This window comes from Antedon bifida, chromosome 5, assembly GCF_963402885.1.
Source record: "Antedon bifida chromosome 5, ecAntBifi1.1, whole genome shotgun sequence".
NCBI lineage: Eukaryota > Metazoa > Echinodermata > Crinoidea > Comatulida > Antedonidae > Antedon > Antedon bifida.
Genome location: NC_136230.1, coordinates 25,392,277 through 25,411,684, shown reverse-complemented (window position 1 = coordinate 25,411,684; position 19,408 = coordinate 25,392,277). Strand labels below are relative to the sequence as shown.

General features: G+C 34.0%; 1 protein-coding gene across 1 annotated transcript in view; it reads left to right on the top strand.

The window, feature by feature from the left end:
* LOC144843547 (uncharacterized) overlaps positions 1 to 19,408 on the top strand; it is a 40,720-nt gene that overhangs the window by 15,143 nt on the left and 6,169 nt on the right. The window contains exons 4-15 of the mRNA XM_078700364.1: positions 4,133 to 4,166; positions 9,783 to 9,930; positions 10,556 to 11,347; positions 12,431 to 12,609; positions 13,807 to 13,909; positions 14,197 to 14,282; positions 14,466 to 14,566; positions 14,829 to 14,899; positions 15,485 to 15,592; positions 16,725 to 16,795; positions 18,146 to 18,266; positions 18,718 to 18,882. Of these exons, the coding sequence (XP_078556490.1) occupies positions 4,133 to 4,166; positions 9,783 to 9,930; positions 10,556 to 11,347; positions 12,431 to 12,609; positions 13,807 to 13,909; positions 14,197 to 14,282; positions 14,466 to 14,566; positions 14,829 to 14,899; positions 15,485 to 15,592; positions 16,725 to 16,795; positions 18,146 to 18,266; positions 18,718 to 18,882 (1,979 nt within the window). The remainder of the gene's footprint in view (positions 1 to 4,132; positions 4,167 to 9,782; positions 9,931 to 10,555; positions 11,348 to 12,430; positions 12,610 to 13,806; positions 13,910 to 14,196; positions 14,283 to 14,465; positions 14,567 to 14,828; positions 14,900 to 15,484; positions 15,593 to 16,724; positions 16,796 to 18,145; positions 18,267 to 18,717; positions 18,883 to 19,408) is intronic.

Sequence of the window (19,408 nt, the reverse complement as noted above, 5' to 3'; positions counted from 1 at the left end):
TATAACCGTTATGATGTTGAGGATCATTATTTTAAATTCAAAAAGTAATAATCTAACATTTACTGTAGGCCCTACATGTTTATCAAGAGATTGAGATGCAGAAGCAGTGATTAAAACACTTTTGCAAGAAAGCTTTTATGATAAAGACATTACCAACTCGTTAGTTTGACGTACCAACGTTTTTAACAAAAGTTCAATGTTCACAAAACCAGTTAACCGAATAATATGGTAAAAGTGCGTTTTTATATAATATTATGATCAATTACTTGTCGATTGTTTACAATCTTGTAAGGTGAGAAAGGTGAAGTATTCGCCATTGAATTGATAGATATTGGTGACAGAACATGTACAATACAGACACAAAATATATGCACTATGACTGAAGAAATCTGTGAAGTTGTTCGCACGTAAATGATTTAAACTTGCATAACTGACTTCAGAGATAATATCACGAGTTAAAAGACACCGCACGATTATCTAGCCCTGTGAATCAAACCACGCCCATTCGCGTCAACGCGCTAATGGAACGAAACGCCTTTTAACTCGAAGTTATTATACTCAAATCAATTGAATAATTCTGTACGGTTTTGTAAATTGTTCAAGATTGAAATGTCCGGTTGAAATCGGTAAACTACCGCATCGATTGGTAATGAAAACAATTAAGAAATTAATCAAACTGCCGTGGAATGTTTTCTTGTATTATTTATGTTGACGTTTCTGAATTAATTTTGCGCAATTTTGCACACGTTCCATTTTCGATACATTTTTCTTTCCATTGTTGACTTAGCTCGATATTACAAATTCAGGATCGACTTGCTATGAAAACAGAGTCATTGAACTACAAAGTTAGCTGGGTACCACAGTGAGTGTTCATAAGCGTAGAATAATAATAATAATACTATATAATCATAATACGAGACAAAGTTATTGTTAGGACTGCTGACATTATATCCTCGTTAACTGTTTATGCACTTTTTTCATTGCTTGCTTAGAACAAATTTAAACTTGTCAAAAAGAGAGATTTTAAACATAGAGTTGAAACTTATAATTTTCAAAATATGATGTGTCCAATTAGTAGGGTTCCAGCAGTATTAATCAATTTACTTTTAATTTAGTGTTGTTTTAATGATTTGCAATACCTTTAGGGTTGGTTTAGTCTTTACTTTTTTAAGAAGTGTTTAAGAATTGGATTTTAACACTTAAAATAGATCCCTTGAAACAAAACAGTAAATACTTTCTCTACCTACTGTAAATAAAATCAGTATATCACAAAACATTTAAAAATAGATCAGAAAGGTCAACAAATTATCGCTGTTTGGCCATGTTTAAGAAAGTGTCAACAAGAAGCGACTTCCACTTTTCACACTCTCCTTGCTTGTAGTTTGCTTTGCCACAAGTGACAATGAGCTGCGGTCTAATTAGCAATGAATTATGGAACTTAACGACACAAACATATTGACGACGATGATTGATGACAATGTTGATAGGCTGCTGTCACCAGTCGTCCATTCATGCTGACTTTGACCTTATAAGGCGACCCCATTTTGACTTTCGCATTCAAAGCATTTCGCAGAAACTGAACCAGGCCAGACGGTAAATGAGATTTCAATAATAGGCCTCTATAGTATAGTTTTTTGCTACAAATTAAAACACCGCAAGATATCTTTAATGTATATTGTTAGTTAGGTAATTAAAGGTACGAAAAATTGTATTTGCCACTAGTCTAATCTTGGAAGAAAAAAATGAAAAAATACAACAAAACAATAAAGTTTATCAATCATTCATTTGGTAGGCCTATATGTTAATTCCAAGTTTAAAAAAAAATAAAATCAACAGATAGAAATCGAAAAAAAAGAACATTATACTGGTTTAGTTCGGAGTGAATTACGTTCAAATAAAAAGATAGTACATCCAGCGTAATCCTAACCATTCACAACAATCCTCAAGTGTGACTATACTCAGTGTCAAATAGGTCTAAATTAACACATTCCGAACAATTATCAAAATGTCAACGATGTGCTATTTTCACTGACCTTACAGACACCAAAGAGGTCATTGCTTGTTTTCGTTCAAATGTTAAGAAATCCGTGAAATTATTTCTTTTATCGGCTTATTTCTTGCAACAACTGTTGCGAATTTGTATATTCTCACCTATTTTTGTACATCGTCAAGTAAAAACAATCAAATCAAAGCGGTTTGTCTGGGAGTACAGAATTATTGTTTCACTCTTGAGGGGATAGAGACAGGGCTACTTCTTGACAAATTTATAAAACTGTGCCATGAACAATAGTTATTTCCACTAAGCGAATTAAACCTTATTGTCTATTGAAAATGATTGGACAATGAGTGTGTTTACATAACTATTGTCCAATTGTAACGTAGTAATAATATATTTAACGGGTCTAAACAAAAGTATTGAAATATTAGCCTTTGTTTACAACAATAAACGATTAATAACACAATTTATGAGGGAAATTATGGGTTATGTTCAACCATGTAGGCTTATTAAGTTATTACTAAGGCTTTGTTAGAAGTAAACGTATCATATTTAGTATAGCTTTGATGTGAACACCATAGAGTAGTTAGAAAGTATATAGCGATGCTACCATACTTCGGACATGCATACTAAGACAGTTTCAGGTACGATGAGTTTTCTTTTCTTTCCGTGACTTTTCCCAATTTAAATATAAACTATAGGCTACGGTAAGATCAAAACAGACAGGGACATTTTTTTTCGTTTACAACCGAAGTATGTTCTCAAACTCTTCTTAGTGGACCTATAAATCTGAGGCGAATCCAGAATAGGGAAAGGGTGTCTCCGACACAGGCCTAAATCCGCAAAACGTAGATGCTATAGGCCCTAAGTATTTCATTCACAACACAGGTCTATCCTCAGTCAATAAATATTTACTTATAATAGCGTCTATAAGTTTATTTTTTCTACTATAGTACATCGGCCTTCAGGTTCATGTTCTCACGTTATTGTATAGAAACAGGTGTTTTTAAAGAAAATGTTTATTAATCTTAACTCTGATTTACGACTACTAAAAAAGGCATAGGCCTTAATGTCACAATCATTCCAAGATAAAGTTAGCAATCCGTCAATTTGACAATACTAGTATACGTGACGTATACTTTCCATCTTAAATAGTCTAAGACTGTGTTCACACATGATTTTCTATAAGCGATGTAATATTTATGTTCCTTGGTCTTTTTACTCTCAGTGTTCATGCTATATATTTTTTAAAGAAATACAAAATATGCCAATGAATATTGGGTTTAGATCTCCATTGGAAACAAACAACAATGCTTTGGACGAAACAAAACCAAGCAAAACAATAGGCCTAACATGGACACAGACGAAACAAAAGACACTGAAATCCTACAACAAGGATGAACAACATTATTTTGACAGTAATTTAGGTCACAGTACTTATGTTTATTGTTGTTTCCATAATAATAGGCATGCCAGATATATAAATCCTGATTTTACGCAATTTATAATAAATATAGGTGCTAAGATATGTTACGGTTTTAACAAGTTCGTAATTTAAAAATAGAATCTAAACAAAACAATACAGGGCAATATTGAACAACATTCCAATATAATAAGTCTATTATTTTTGTAACGGTTTCGTTTTTTATACCCAGAAATATGCAATCTTAAAAAGATCTTTACAGAATTGCTTTCTTTAACCCGTAAAAACACCGTTGCTTGTTACCAAACTGCAGCAAATTAATAGCTGAACCTATATAGTCATTTGGGTATTACCTTCATTAAGTTTATCCGCCCTTATTTCGTATCGTATTGCTCGCCAGCCCAAACTCCCGCAGAGCACCGATCACCAATTAGGCTCTGGCTCCAAAACACACCGAACAACCAGGGAATAAAAACACAAAGATAAGACCATAACGAGACAGACTGCGACGGGAAGAAGGCGTAGTAGCCAGTGAGCTGGCCTGCTGCTGATGGTCGTTTAACAGAGATATAAATACTGGACAGTGGTGATCGTTGATGCGGCGTTCACATGGTGCATTTGTTGAGAGTTTAAAAATATTTATTTTGTGATATGAAGAGATAAATCCTTAGTTGTTAATATGACACTTATTCTTCTTCATCCCGATTTTGCAGGTTTAAAACTTCTGGACGTTCTTAGTAAACTTCGGTAAGTTGTTTCTTTTTATTATTAATTGCACAATATGTCAATTTAGTTATTATATTTGTTGATGGTTTTAATTGCCAAAAACACATAACATCATCAATGTTAAATACAATAATGAAATGATGTTAAAGACATGTTGGGCTTGTAGGATGTTTACTTCTCACGAATATTCTTTTTGGCGTTGATTAACGTGTACGAGGGAGAGGGGCGAGGAAGGAGATAGAGAGAGGATGGGTAATTCTTAATCATCCTTATCATGGTACCGAAGGATGAATTGTTCTCAAAGTAATTCTGGTATATTTATAACAGTCAATCTCTCTAAATAGTTATGCCCGGATAATAATAATAATAATAATAATAAAGTTAAGTCTGTTGGAACAGAGGAACACTATTTTATATAGAGGTTCGACCACATATCAATAAAATATTAAAACTATAATACAGTACAAGAGTAGAAATAAAAGGTAAAAAACGAAATACAAAGATAGGTTAATTAACTCAAATCATGCTTAAATGTATTATTGAGTGTAAGGTTGGAAGCACCATAATATTTTTCCTCCATAGAAGCACGGTGAAATAATAAGTCGTGGCTAAATCATATGTAATTTATTGCAGATTTGGCGTCCCATACTACTAGGCAAACATTGTTTATTGCAACCATTAGACCATGCAATTGATTTGCTATTTCTAATCAGTTTAATTAGCAAAGTAGGATGTGTGATAATTATACCGTATGTAATTAGTTAGGTATATCGATAAACAGTTATGGAAGAATTCTAAATTAACTGAATGAACTAATGAAATACTACTGGAAACATTTTGGTAAATAAAAAACAGGGAAGAGGGAAATTAATTTCACTCTTACCTGGTTAAAAAAAGTAGGAATTAAATTTGATAATATTCAGAATGTTCTTTTAAAAATTTCCACAATTCACTTTTTAAAGCTTTAATTGTTCCTAAAAAATCATGTAAAATTTGTTTGTTGTAATATCTCATAATAGTAAGTTTAAATCAGTTTGACCATGGAGGTATAAAAAGTACCTCCATGGTTTGACCAACAATTGGAAAGAAAACACAAATATATATTTATCTAAATAAATCGTAATTTCAATAAAAAATAGTCCACCAGATTGAAGGTCATTGTCTGTCAGGTAATGGATTTTTGGTTAAATTTAGCCGTTTGTTTTGTATTTTTAAAGTGAAATCGTGATTCGTGCAAAACTTTAAAAATGGCCTATTCAAAGGTTCATTTTAAATCAGTCTTTCATTTTTTTACAAACAACATTGTCATAGGCCTACATAAGTTACCTTTAAATCAAGGTTGCCAAAACTTTTTTTAGAAACACACACAATGCAAATGTATTTATAGCTCTTTCAAGTCTGGAATTTAAAACAGGTCGTAATGTTTTTACGTGTGGGAACTTGTTCTATAAGATCGTATTCCACTTTACGATTCCAATTGAGTATTTTGATAATAATGAACCCATATCCGACTACAAATATATTGCATTATCCAAATATATTCGTGGGAAATTTTCGCGCAGTCGGGGACTAAGAACCTACTGCGCACATGCTGCGCACATGAGTTTCCGTACTGTTATGTAATCGCACTTGACCGGCCGTGTGACCGTGCGTTCAACACTGTGACCTCAATTCTGAGACCCAAATACGACGAATTTAATTTAACAATTGAAATAGGCCTATAACAATAGATCCATTTGTTTTATAATTATTTTAAACTAGGCCTATTTAAAGTCGTATGGCATGTGTTAATATGATTTCTTCATTATTACACGATCAGAGACACGCCGCGTTTTAACTCAAACATAACATTTTGGAGAAGTTTACAGTTTAGCATACTTCTTCCCTCAGATCTCACTTCATTAGGCCTAATTATGCTTTGTATCCGATTTAACAATTAATAATGGAAATGGGAAATTCGATCACAAATTGTTATCTATAAATCTATATCATCCGTGTAGTGCTCCATACTTATTACAATACTTTAAAACAAGTTTCTTTAAATATATAACACTATAGTATTTTAATGCAAATGATTTAAATTGGCCTAAATTAAAATAACTATATTTAAAGATGTCTCAGTTAAATGTACATAAGGACTTAGATGGAAATAAGTTACACTGAAAATGTGAAACTTTATCTAATTATCCTTGGTTCATTTTGTTCTGTTTCCCTTGCTCGACGTCTGCTGTTTTTTGTGATATATTTCTGGTGCTGTATTTTTTTAAAATGATGTATTTGTATGTTTTCTGTGCCATTTTAAAATGTATTTTATGTATGAACCGAATAAATTCAATCTATCAAATTACAATGTTCATAGAAAAAGCAACACTACACAATAACAATTTTTAAAACATGTTTCGAATTATTGTTTACAAAAATAGATTTTACTTTGTGTACACTACGTGACATTATGAAAACATATTCTCACCTTGAAGAATATTATTTGGAAATTATCATAATTGGTGTAAACCCCACAGCAGCTGCAGCTAAGGATTAGGGTGGATGTATTTCTCAGGGATCAGTTGGCTTGCAGCCCCGAAGGAAACAACTCATTACGCACGAGGACCTCCCACCCAGAGAGCCCGAGCGCGATACGTTCGTTAGTAACAAGGCCTAGAACTCATTAACGACAGTTGTGATGAGAATTTTGCGGTCGTCACATTCAAGTCAGTCTGGCGTCGTCGTCATCGCGATACGGCGCAATGGGGACATGATATTCAGTGACAAAGGATGATATTTTTATACACAAATTAAAATACCATATAACAGAAATTAAGACCGCCATGTTGGATTAATTATTTTAAGTGGAATATATATCCTGAACAATGATTGTTAAGTTCTTGATTTTGGCTCAATAAATAATCTTTATAATCCACATTGTACTTGAGACGGTTTAGCATAAGATCCATTCTTACACCCAGTCGAAAGTTTATTTTAGGGTCTTACACTCGGCTTAACTTTTCAAATGAACTTATTATTGTAAATTGTTTCTCACTATAACATAATGTAAGCGCAACGCAACCATTTGACTAATTCTACATCGACAGATCATCTCAACAAACTGTCACTTGTAATTGGTCAAAACATTCGCATGCGCCGCTTAAGGATCTTGCGTTCGCGTTAATAGTTAATAGTTGATATAGGCCTAGCTGTACCTATGCTTCTAAAACGTGCCCAGTGCATTCAAACTTTGATTGATTGACTGATAATGATTGAATTGATAATGTTGCGACTTCTGGATGCGCTTCTTCGTAGTCCCTTCCCCGCTCTCACTTTTACGACAAAGTATAATGTCCACTTAATACTATTCTGTCCGTACGAATGAAAATATTAGTACTGTCGAAAATGTTTCTATGATAGTCACGGACGATAACAAAATAGCAAACATAGTTTTTTTATTCTTAAATTATCAATAAAGTATAGGCCTACAGCTTTTCGTTTTATATTAAATTCGAACGGAAGTATGAAATTAAATTATTTGTTGATTTCTGAACTTTTTAATGAATTCCACCAGGCCTATTAGACGTTGATAATTTTCTGCATGTTTGTTGTTTTTAGGTATGTTTCACGTGTTAATAGGTTATCACTTTCGTGGGCCTTGGCCCTGTGACAGCTAGCATACGTCCACGTTTGGAACGTTATTCGCCCTAGGCTTTTCTATGGTTTTGGTTTCTTATAGGAATTTTTCGTCACAGTAAAAATATTTAGCGGTAGGTTTGTTATTGCTGGGATAACCGTGCAATACAATGCTACAGTAAATATTTTCATTTCAGAAAAATCAGTAAACACAATCCAACAAAGAATGAATATTTTAGATGTCAATTACAAAAGTATGGAACACCGATATTTTATTCGATTGTGCAGTGCGCCGCCAACGATTATTTATAACAAATTACGGAGTTGAAAAGAGATAGTTAAGTAATAAACCGTAATAAATTAGAACCCCAAAAAAGTGTCCCCTTAATAGAGGTTTCCTGTGATATATACTTTGGCCGTTGTGTTAAACTACTTATTTTCCCTCGTTTGTTTTACGTGTGGTATCAAATTCGGGCACTATCATAAACAGAGCTCGGTGGGCTAAACAATGACATTATACAAAGTTTATTCCACATTACAAATCGAATGCATTTCATTGAAATATTATGCTTCTTTTTTCCTTGTTGTTTGAATTTTAATTGATTATATGGTAAATATTTTTTGAATACGTTTTCTTAGGAATAATGTTTTTTTTTTCTGTAACGTAGGCCTGTATCTGTGACACACTTTTAAAATCAGTACTGTAGTACAGTAGTGACTTTTGTTATGTATGTCTGTTATGTATTTGAATGTTCTTTTCACTTGTCAATTTTGTATGCAATTCAGTTCTTGAATGCAATATCAAGATGGTTTTATATATACCAGAATAAAATAAATAAATAACGTTTACAAAAATATAATAAACAAATACAATATATTGCTATAGCATGTTGACGCCAAACAATCGATATAGTATTACGTGGTGCACCGTTAATGATGGTTATCAACAAAGTTCGAGATTCACTAAAGAACGGATTCTTATTTTAATTAGGCACTTCTTGGTGGTAATGATTTAAGCCTGAACCAACAGTTCCACTCCCCTAAACCTGAACAAAGAAACATTACTGCTCATAGGTACTTAGAAAATAGGGTATTGTATAAATTACTTGTTTGAGAGTTCACACCTATTTACGCTGCTATGAAAAGGCGATGCAAGTGAATTCACTTTACCCTGGGTGTTTCACTGTTAATTCTAAGCCTAACTGGGACTACTGTGTACATGCCAATGGAAGCTATATTTGTCGTGAACATTAATGCTATAGATGATTGACTGAACGAATGCTACCTATAGCTAACAACTTTGTATACGATTTATGTATGGTTAAATTGTTAATGTGACTATGACGTATTTTTGCCTTACGTCGACGACTAGTTGTTATTTAGACTACATTCTTAGCGTGGACGAGGAATTGAATTGTTGTTGGTAAATCTACCATCTTGGTACATTTAAACAAAAATGTATTTATGAGGTTTATTGTAGGTAAATTTTTATATACTTTTGTAGTTTACTTTTTATACATCTTATTAAAAAGGTACCATGCTGGGTAGGTATCAAATAAAAAAGCACAGACAAAAGTATAGTAAAATTGCCACAATTATGGAGTTAGTGCAGAATCTGTTTATGCTTTAGCCTTATTCTCACTCCTGGTTATTTTTCATTGGTGACCGAATAAATATTATTATAGGCCCTATTCGAATTTTGTTCACTAACGTCATCGACAATTTGTTTTTCTCAAGTTACCGTATACAATATTGATTATTGGTAGAACAGTACATAGGCTACAACATTTTAAAATAAAGTTGTGCCAAATTAACTTCCTATCTGTGTATAATATATAGATATAACGCATGTCCTATGCAGCACTATCAATGTTGATTTCTGTATTCTACAGGGAGTTGGCTACGTTGGCTCAAAAAATAATATACTACTTGACACTACCTACCACACCCTTTAATTAATGAACATGACCCATTAGGCCTACATTTTTAATTGATTCATCGATTCTGTTGTTCTTTTAGGCGAGAGGACTCGGACGAAACCGATTTACTAAACGTACAGTTAGATGTTTTTGACGACAATAAAGTAGCTGATGAAGACCAATTAAGTGGTACGTCAGGGGTTGATCTAAACAGCCACCTCGATGTCTACCATGCGGTCTTCGGCCAGGTAAGAAACTTTTTTTTTCAATCGTCTATTTGTCGTTATATCTTATATTTTTCACACAATTATACGAATCTAATATTGTTTGAGTACCCTGTTGTAACCTAACCCCTGGTCGGAAATATATATTTTCTCCATGTCAGCCACATTGCTTTTCAACAATAAATTGTAATGCTCTAGGCCCCTAACTATCTCAATGTATAATGCAGACAGTATGCACAACCATGATGCCGCGGCTCTGAATTCGACAAACCATAATTGCATGGTTTAAGTTTTGTCAATTTTAACTATCACTTGTGATACCTCGAGCCGATTGTCGAAATCTTGTATGACATCCATAGGCCTAACTCCTTCATCATGTTCAACTACTGAATCAGTATACAGGGCCTCGCGTTTCGCACGAATAATACACACGTGGGTAACGGATAAAAGAGTTGTAGGCCTAATCAGGGTACCATTGACAAATTGAAAGGACTGTAATAACAATAGGCCTACTGTAACAGATTAAAAGACTTTCTATTCGACTCGAAAGGCAGACTGGTGCCATGTGAGTGTGTACATGATAAGGCAATATTGAGATGAGAATTGATTATCGAAATGAATACTATCGATTAATTATGTTTATATTTAGGTTTCTGACACACCACAATCGACAGTATTTTTGACAATTCTACAGCATCTACTTAGAATAGAACCAAAGGACAATATAAGTGGCGTCATTTGGTCTACAATTGAAAAATTAGTGCACCGGGCCACGTTACTGGACAGACGTGAGCATGCTGAAAAACTTGTTACACAGGGCGAACACGACCTTCGTAAGGCAGTTCGTGATTTGAAATCTCCCGCGTCCAGCACGCATTGTGAAGAGTGTCGTCATCGGCGCGGGAGACATGGCAGTGGAAATAGAAACGGAAATAATATATTAAATGTCTTGGACGATGTTGAAGGAACACATGTAAACAATGACACAAATGAATCAAAAAGTGCAATAAACACAGACGAACTCAATACATTAGAACTGAAATCCAGTGATGACGTCACGAACTCAAATTCAACGGGTAACAACCTACCTCAAAATATCAATGCAAACAATTCAAAGCCAGATGTGCCTACAGTTGAGGGCGTTGTTCCTAGTTCTTTACCGGTGCCACCACCACCTCCAGGGGGACCACCACCTCCCCCAGGGGCGCCGCCACCTCCGCCCCCACCTCCAGGGTGTCCTGGTATGCCACCTCCACCACCACCATTTCCAGGGTCAGGTATTCCACCTCCACCTTCGATGAACGGCGTCAATAGTCGAATTCCAGTTGCAACTGCCATACCACAAACAAAACCTAAAGCGAAGATGAAAACTTTGAATTGGAGTAAAGTTCCACCACAGAGAGCAGCTTCAACCGACAACATATGGAATCGAGTAAATAAGGTAACTAGTTTTTTCTCTTTTTGGGGGGAAGGGGAGGATGGGGTGTAAATTTGAACTATACTCGAACGGGTTGCAAGTTGCAGCGCTTTGTCTTCTATGTGACGTGTATATCAGTCTAGTAATACCGTTTCAGCATTCCAGATACCGTAAATTTTCTCCGATGCTTGATATATTTTGCTTCCATTTCAAGGGTGCGGTAACCCTTCTAATTTAGCCCAGTGGGTTAACTGACAGTCAGGGCCTTCTACATTAATTAACATAATAATGGTTTTAAAGATAATGGTCTTAAACGTGTCGGATAAATAATGATGTATTAACGGCTAAAAATTTGGACACATTTAATATAATATCAGCACAGACGGTTATTGTTTGTGCTTTTTAATTTAATATTTCTGAGCTGTAGTAAATATCTGATCGTTCTGTGGAACGTGCCCACTGTCATGACACAATTGTATTCATGTGTTAAGACTTAGTGTATAAGACAAATAGTAACATACAATATCTTCCCTTCGGCATTAAATATTATAAATATTGGCTTCCTGTTACAAGCCGTTTTAATATAAATAATTGATCGGACATTTTTATTCATAAAATTCTCGTACGCGCGTGCGTATTACCACGGAAACAGCATGCTTTGAGAATCCCAGGACGATTTCATTTCCGGATAAATATATGTTAATTGTAAACGGCAGTCAGCCTTGGTAATTATTAGTCCTATTGGTCGCACGTTTTACTCCATGGTCGTCACAACTATAAACTATTTATTCAAGTTAAATAGCTGTCGACAAATCATTACCAATTTTCCAGGAGTTGGCCCAAGTAAGCCTACCCAGATTGGCGCGTCACGATTGGTTTAATTTGTTTTGGAAATATCGGTAGCGAGATCGGTACTTCCTATGGGCATTGTTGATATCATACATTTGTGATATTCTAGCTTCACGAACAGTAACGTTCAAAACTAACATATATTTTAACTCATAATATTGGTCAGGTAGTGTGTTTTGAATCGAGAAATCTCTACTATACTGTATTATAGCTTATTATTATATATAGCTTCAATATTCATTTTTAAATTATACTTAGTTATCAAATGGCATCAACGCAAATTGGGAGGACGTAGAGGCTTTATTTTGTCAGAAAAGTGTTACGGGAGAAAAAGGAAAAGAAGTTCAGGAGAAGAAAAAGAAGGAATCAGCCGAAATAAATCTTCTGGATGGACGAAAAAGCTTAAACGTCAACATATTTTTAAAGCAGTTTCGAAGGTAAGAAGAATACGGTACACCTTTAAAAATGGTTCAAAGCCTTGTCATATAACCATGTTTGAAATAAACCACATTCTTCCTCCTCTGGAGCATCTTATTTAGAAGACAACCTATTTGGAGAACACTAAGGACTCAGGTTAGGTACTTCACCGTGATGTTTAACACTCACTTTATCACGGCCAACCCGCATCCAGGGTACACAGCAAATGAGGGCAATACTTGTTTTAACACTGCAGACCCAGACATATTCAGGGGACAACCATATAAAGAGGACACTCACCTTTAATTTATAAATTATACCCACGAGCATAGAAATACCCATAAGACCCTTATTAGAAAACCTGTTTGAAGCCAAGGATATAATAATAATTATGATATAAATTACTATAATGATTGTTATGAAAACTATAATACACTTGTGATGATTCAAGATGTTTGCTAATGATGGAAGAACGTATATTAATAATGTCAAGTCTCATTAAGATTACAATTTTAATGTGCTAATTTTGTAATTTTTTAACCTTGATTATGCTATTGTAGGATTACTTTCAACTCGCTAGGGAGCAAACGGTTGTCACGTTGTGTAACTTTTGTTCTTTCTCGTTTTAAAAAAAAGAAACCAAACCGGTACCGTAAACGTCCCTATTATTCACCTCTCCTGCACCCGGTATTTAGTGCTGTATCTCCACATGACAATATTCGAGTATCATCGGTAAATTCCGAAATATAATATTCCATGATATCAAATATCTCACGTGTTTCACATAATTATGCTGTATCGTGGAATTCGACTATGATATTGGGTAAATGTATTAGTTTGAAAGTTTATCACCGTATAAGTTTATCCGATAATGCAAAAGTAATATTAATAATGATAATATATAGGCCTACACACTAAATAAACGCGCATCTTAAGTTAGTCACAACACGATGATTTTTAAGCTGTTATGTTTAAATGCATTTGTTTTTGTTTTGTAATTTGTTTGTAATTTGCAAAACAAATTGAATACAATACAGTTAGGCCCAGGCTTATATTATTTTTTTTTGACAACAATCTTGAATAAACGCGAAATACAATATTTACAATATTTTGTTTTGATAATCGGCCTAAATACAGTTATGAAACATACAGAGGGCTAGACGATCAGGCCCATGCCACCAGAGGATTAATCTAATTTGCTTCTTGGTTTTTTCCAGTACCAATGAGAAGTTGATCCAAATCATACATGAAGGAAAAAGTGCAGAATTTGGAACAGAAAAACTGAAGGGTTTATTAAAAGTGTTACCAGATTCAGATGAGGTAAGATAATCACTGTAACCACCATCATTATCATAATCAGTTTATCATCATCATAATCATCAAAAATCATCACCAGGTATCATTGAAGATTATTAGGACACATCATTATTATGATGCAAAAATATAGCCTTATTATTTATTTGGGTATATTGTTACTGTTAGCTTTTTGTGAACATTTTGAAAAGTTTATGCGACGCTTGTGTGTGAGATAGAAAACTAACCGCCGGAAATAACTGCTTTGCTCTCAGCGGATAATTTAATTTCATATTATTATTATATTTGTTTAGATTGAGAATCTTACATCATTTGACGGTGATCGTGAAAAGTTAGGTCAGGCTGAGAAATTTTATCTGATGCTACTTGGTATACCTTCGTAAGTACAACCTTCACTTCATTCCCTACCCACTGGATTAAGATTTTGAAACAATCCTCCTCAACCCACTGGTGTCAACATTTACAATGTACATTCATTAGTATATTGATGGTAACGTTAACATTTAGCGATCACTGATGTAGGCCTATACAATAATAATTTGAAACTGTTATGTTTTTTTAGATATAAACTTCGAATTGAATGCATGCTGTTAAAAGCAGAATTCGAGGCGAACATCGAGTACCTTCATCCGTCTTTAGACACTGTAATTGAAGCTTCATTGGGTAAGCTTTTAGGCCTATTGGATTGCTGCGCCTACGTCGTTTCGTTGCGCCTGTCTTTGAGACACGTATGTGCACGTGTTTGAAGCAAAATGTGCAAATGAGTATTGGTCAAATAAGGTCTTTATACCATTGAGGCATAACTGATTGTGGGTTACAAGAGGCAAATTAGCCTATGTTATATATACCCACACCCAATAAGTTTCAAGTTGAACTATTGTGTAAATTGATTAATAATTTAAGTTTTCTTCTATCCTCTATTTAGCACTTCTGAAGTGTAAGTCATTAAAGGAAATACTCTATCTTATACTGTTAACGGGCAACTTCCTTAATTCAGTAAGTTCATTTTGTTACGTCACTATCATAGTACATCCTTCTATCTAGCACTTTGCTTGCACTTAGAGCAAATGTTTGTTATGCCTAAAAGTACTTAATAGCCATGGGTTTACATACACACATACACACGAAACATGGATTTCTACTGTTGACTTATTTAGGTAGTAATATTATTATTAATTTGTAAGAAATACAGGTAAAGGAATTTTGAATTGAATATAATGTTGAAATATTCTATTTATGTCGTTTTAATGCATTTATCGTCCTGATCAGACCTCGGGTTAGTTGATTTGTACATATAGGCCTATTTCTATTTCCTTGGATTAGGTAATGGATTAGCCCTCGCTTGCATACCGTACTATACACAACTTAACGAAACCGAAACTTAGAACTTCGATATTCCTGACACTAAGTAAAGCGTTGGACTAATAAATACATCACGCATCGAAATATTTATACAGGAATAAATAAATAAATAAATATCATGATACGTTTTAGCATTAAATAAAGGATCAGGAAATACATGAAGGTATGCTGTCGATATTCGCTTCCTTGAAAGTAGTATAATATTTGTGTTTTTTACAGGGAGGCTATGCTGGAAATGCGTATGGTTTTAAAATGTCATCATTGTTGAAACTGGTAGAGACTCGAGCGAACAAACCGCGGATGAATTTGCTTCATCACGTTGTTACGGTAAGCACTATTTTTCTTTGCTTCATAAACGAACACATTTTTTAAAAATAGAAAATGGATGCACTATTTTATTATGTATTCCAGTACTATTTTGGTACTATGGTATGTCCACGTGTCAATTGATTGCACAAAACGAGTCGGTTTAAATTGAAGCTCGGAGCTACCCTTTAACTGTATAAACTAACAACAAAAATAATCATTAGTATAAAATGTTTTTAACATTAAGACGTAATCTGAAGCTTAGCCGGTCGTTTACATCGTCCACCTGGTATTAATTTACATTATTTACTGAATCTGATCCACACAAAAACTATTTTAGAGGCTGTAAATTCTTTGGTTGCATGCTTAAATTCATTGTTAAGCACATTGATGTAATTTATCTGTCCAACATTACACGAGACGCGAGCGTTACTCAACGTTATCGATTACTACGAAAGTGTATTATATTATACAAGTTTTAAATATTTGTGTTCCAAATGAAGTATAATTAACTCTTCAGAACTCAAATTATGCATGTAAACGAGGCAGGGTTTTATCAATAAAATTCTTTGCTTTTAAATGTAACTATAGGCCTACATTAACAAAATGCTGTCACTTATGTAATGTGAACTAGGCTACTGCAGACCGCGGGTATCGTGGCTAAACGTACTGCAATATGCATACGTTATGCACATTGTCTTGTATAGACAAATAAGGTGTCGTACGCTTTGCCCATTGAGCTTGGTTCCCACTAGAGACGCAAGACAAGGACGTAAACGCAAGGCAAGCGCGTTGACTAATGACAAGTGACAGTTCGAATACTCCATCGTTTGTGATTGGTCAAATCACTTACGTTTCGTTACGTCTTTATGTTACGTCTCTGGTGGGAGCCGAGAATTAGGCCCACGTGTTTAAAAAAAAAAGCACTGCTAATATTATAACAATCCTTGCACTGTTATATACTGGTACGCACTACTGGTACGCACTACTGGTACGCACTGGTGGTAAATACATATTGAAGGTGTATAAAAGACATGAATTACCTGTAGTTAATGATGTTAACCTTGATGTACAATGTAATTTCTTCACCTCGCTTATGTCATCAAAGCTGTCAAATCACCACCTGTAAATGCAATACATTTTTCTTTATTAGCTTGCTGAACAGAAGGAGAAGAAATTGCTCAACTTTCCGAATGAAATGAAGAATTTAGAGGAAGCCTCCAGGTATGTTGTCATTATGTGTACTTTATCAAAAATACATATTTCTCCAAACCTAACAAAGGTCTCATTTGCAAAGACATAAACTGAAAATCATGCCTAATGAATTTTAGGAAAATCGAGGGAAAGATTATTAAAAGCTCGAGTAATCTCTATCTTTAATATGGACCGAATAGCATGCCCTCTATTGATTTATCTGCATTTTATTCGTATTTCGGTCAGTTTCTTAGGTTATAAAATCTGCTGCGTTTGTTGTTATATCAAAATAATTCAACAAATTTAGTGTTCTTAAAAGTTCCTTAAGAAAATGTGCTGATCGTATGTATTTAGGCATGCGCAGATGTTATTAGGACTCATTTTTTTCTTATGAGACAAATAATAATATATAGCACAAAGTCTTTACAACTTCAAGGATACATCAATAAAGATAATGGTTTCAAATTATAGTGTTCTATATCCACTTTCTCTTTTATTTACCGCTCCATTAGGCCTATACTGATCAATAAATAGCTAGTAACACACTTTGAAAACTAAGCGATAACAGAATCATTAAACACGTTTTAAAATAAAAGCAACTCCGATTAAAATCTCCAGAAAAATATACCAAATTTGACGCTGTAATAAAATGTGTAAAAGAAAATAAGCATCTTATAATGTAAAAACCAAAGAGAACAAAAATGAAAATGAATTTTAAGTCTATTATAAAGATTTTGTATGAAATAAAAAACATGTTTTATAGTGATTTTGTTTTGTTTAAAAAATGTTGAGGTCATAATTGACAAAACAAACAGGATATCCAGTTATATATAAGATATTTTTAAAATTACTACCTAATAAGTTTCATATTCAAATATTTTTATTAAAAATTATTACTGTAGTTCAAGGTAATTATTACTAATTTAATAATAACTGTAATTAACCTTTTGGTTCGCTACCTTACTTTACCGAGAATACAAGGTCTATTTACACGTACATATTTCAAACATTTCAACTTATATCTCCTTACAACTTACTGATGATTGCTAATTGTACTAATTGCTTGATGTACTTGATATGTGTCATATAATCAATTAGTGGCTTTGTACAGCTACTAAATAACACGACAAGTGCCAAGTTTCGAACCATGACTACAGTCACCTTGACACAAATGTTAACTAAACTTCCTTCATCTTGCCTTCTATAAATCCAACCTGAAATAATATTTCCAAAACATTCGCTTTTGGTCACGGAAGGCATATAATATGTTGTATACTTTGCAACGTTAATACTAAATCCGTAGCGGCGCCATCGAAATTAAGAAAGAGCAATGAAGAAAAAGAGAAAGTTAAACAAATGCTGTACAATTTTATTCTGTAGGCTTTCGATCGACCAGCTCAGCAGTGAAGTTGTAGCCTTACAAGAAAAGGTGAAATTGATAGGCGAGCAGTTGGACGAAGGTGCGCGTGAAGTAAAGGAACAAATGGTGGAGTTTTTACTGGTAAGAAAAAATATTCTAAACTTCTGCCAAGAAAGTCTACCGAAACATATTTATCATCTCACTCAAGTCAAGCTTCCAAAAAAACAAACAAATGCAACAAAAGAAGGAGACGGAAAGTTATAAATATCGGAAGAGAATGGTTTAGTCCAGATAGGCCTACTCCATCAACATTAAATGAAACATTAACATTTCACCATTTTGTTTTTAAATTTCAACTTTATACATTGGGTGTGTCTATATTTCTGTAAAGTGTTAATTTGAGTTGAATAAAAAAATGAATTTTGGTGTGTCATACCTATACTTACGACCTTCATGAACAATAATCAAAACGCCCACTGGTGGCGCTCGTTGTAAAGGAATGCAAAGAAAAGACAGTAACTTGGGTCAAGCCAGCATGACACCAGTTCTATTCTAGTCGTGTACAAATAATGTTTTCAATTACTTTGTTTAGAATGCAAAAGAAGATCTGAAAGAACTACAAGAGATGTTAGAGGATGTAGAGAAGCTAAGGATTAAACTAGCCGAGTACCTTTGCGAGGATACTACAACTTTTAAACTCGAAGACTGTTTCGGTGTATTTAAAGTTTTCTGTGACAAATTCAAAAAAGCTATTGAGGTGAGTAAGTTTGATGAACCTAACTAAAGCTCTGTCTACACTATCAAACTAGTTTGACAAAAAAGTGTGATGTGCCCAAATATGGTAGTGATATGCTTAAATATGGCAATCGGGTAGTTTATTAGGCAGGTGGAATATATCAGAACTGAGAACTAATTTCACTTGAATTGTTGACACAGATCAACATTTTTTTCTTGTGAACTTTATAAATAATATATTAATAATGATTACAACTTATAAGATAAACTTAAACTGATTCACGCAAGCAACAAAATTCCCTCATCCGAGGACTCTTCAGCACTAACTAGGCTGTCAGATGGTTTGCTGTGTAACTGAGTCACGTGACTGTGTATTTTTTTAACTGGCTTTTTCGCCACAAGTTTAATTAGAGACCTTCCAATATATTAATTTCGGGGTGTTTCCTCTTTATATTTACAATTTTATTTTTTACTTCGAAAAAGAATGAAATGTTATTTCGGATTTATTCAGTGATTGACATGAAGGAATGTGCCGCTAGGGTTGTCCT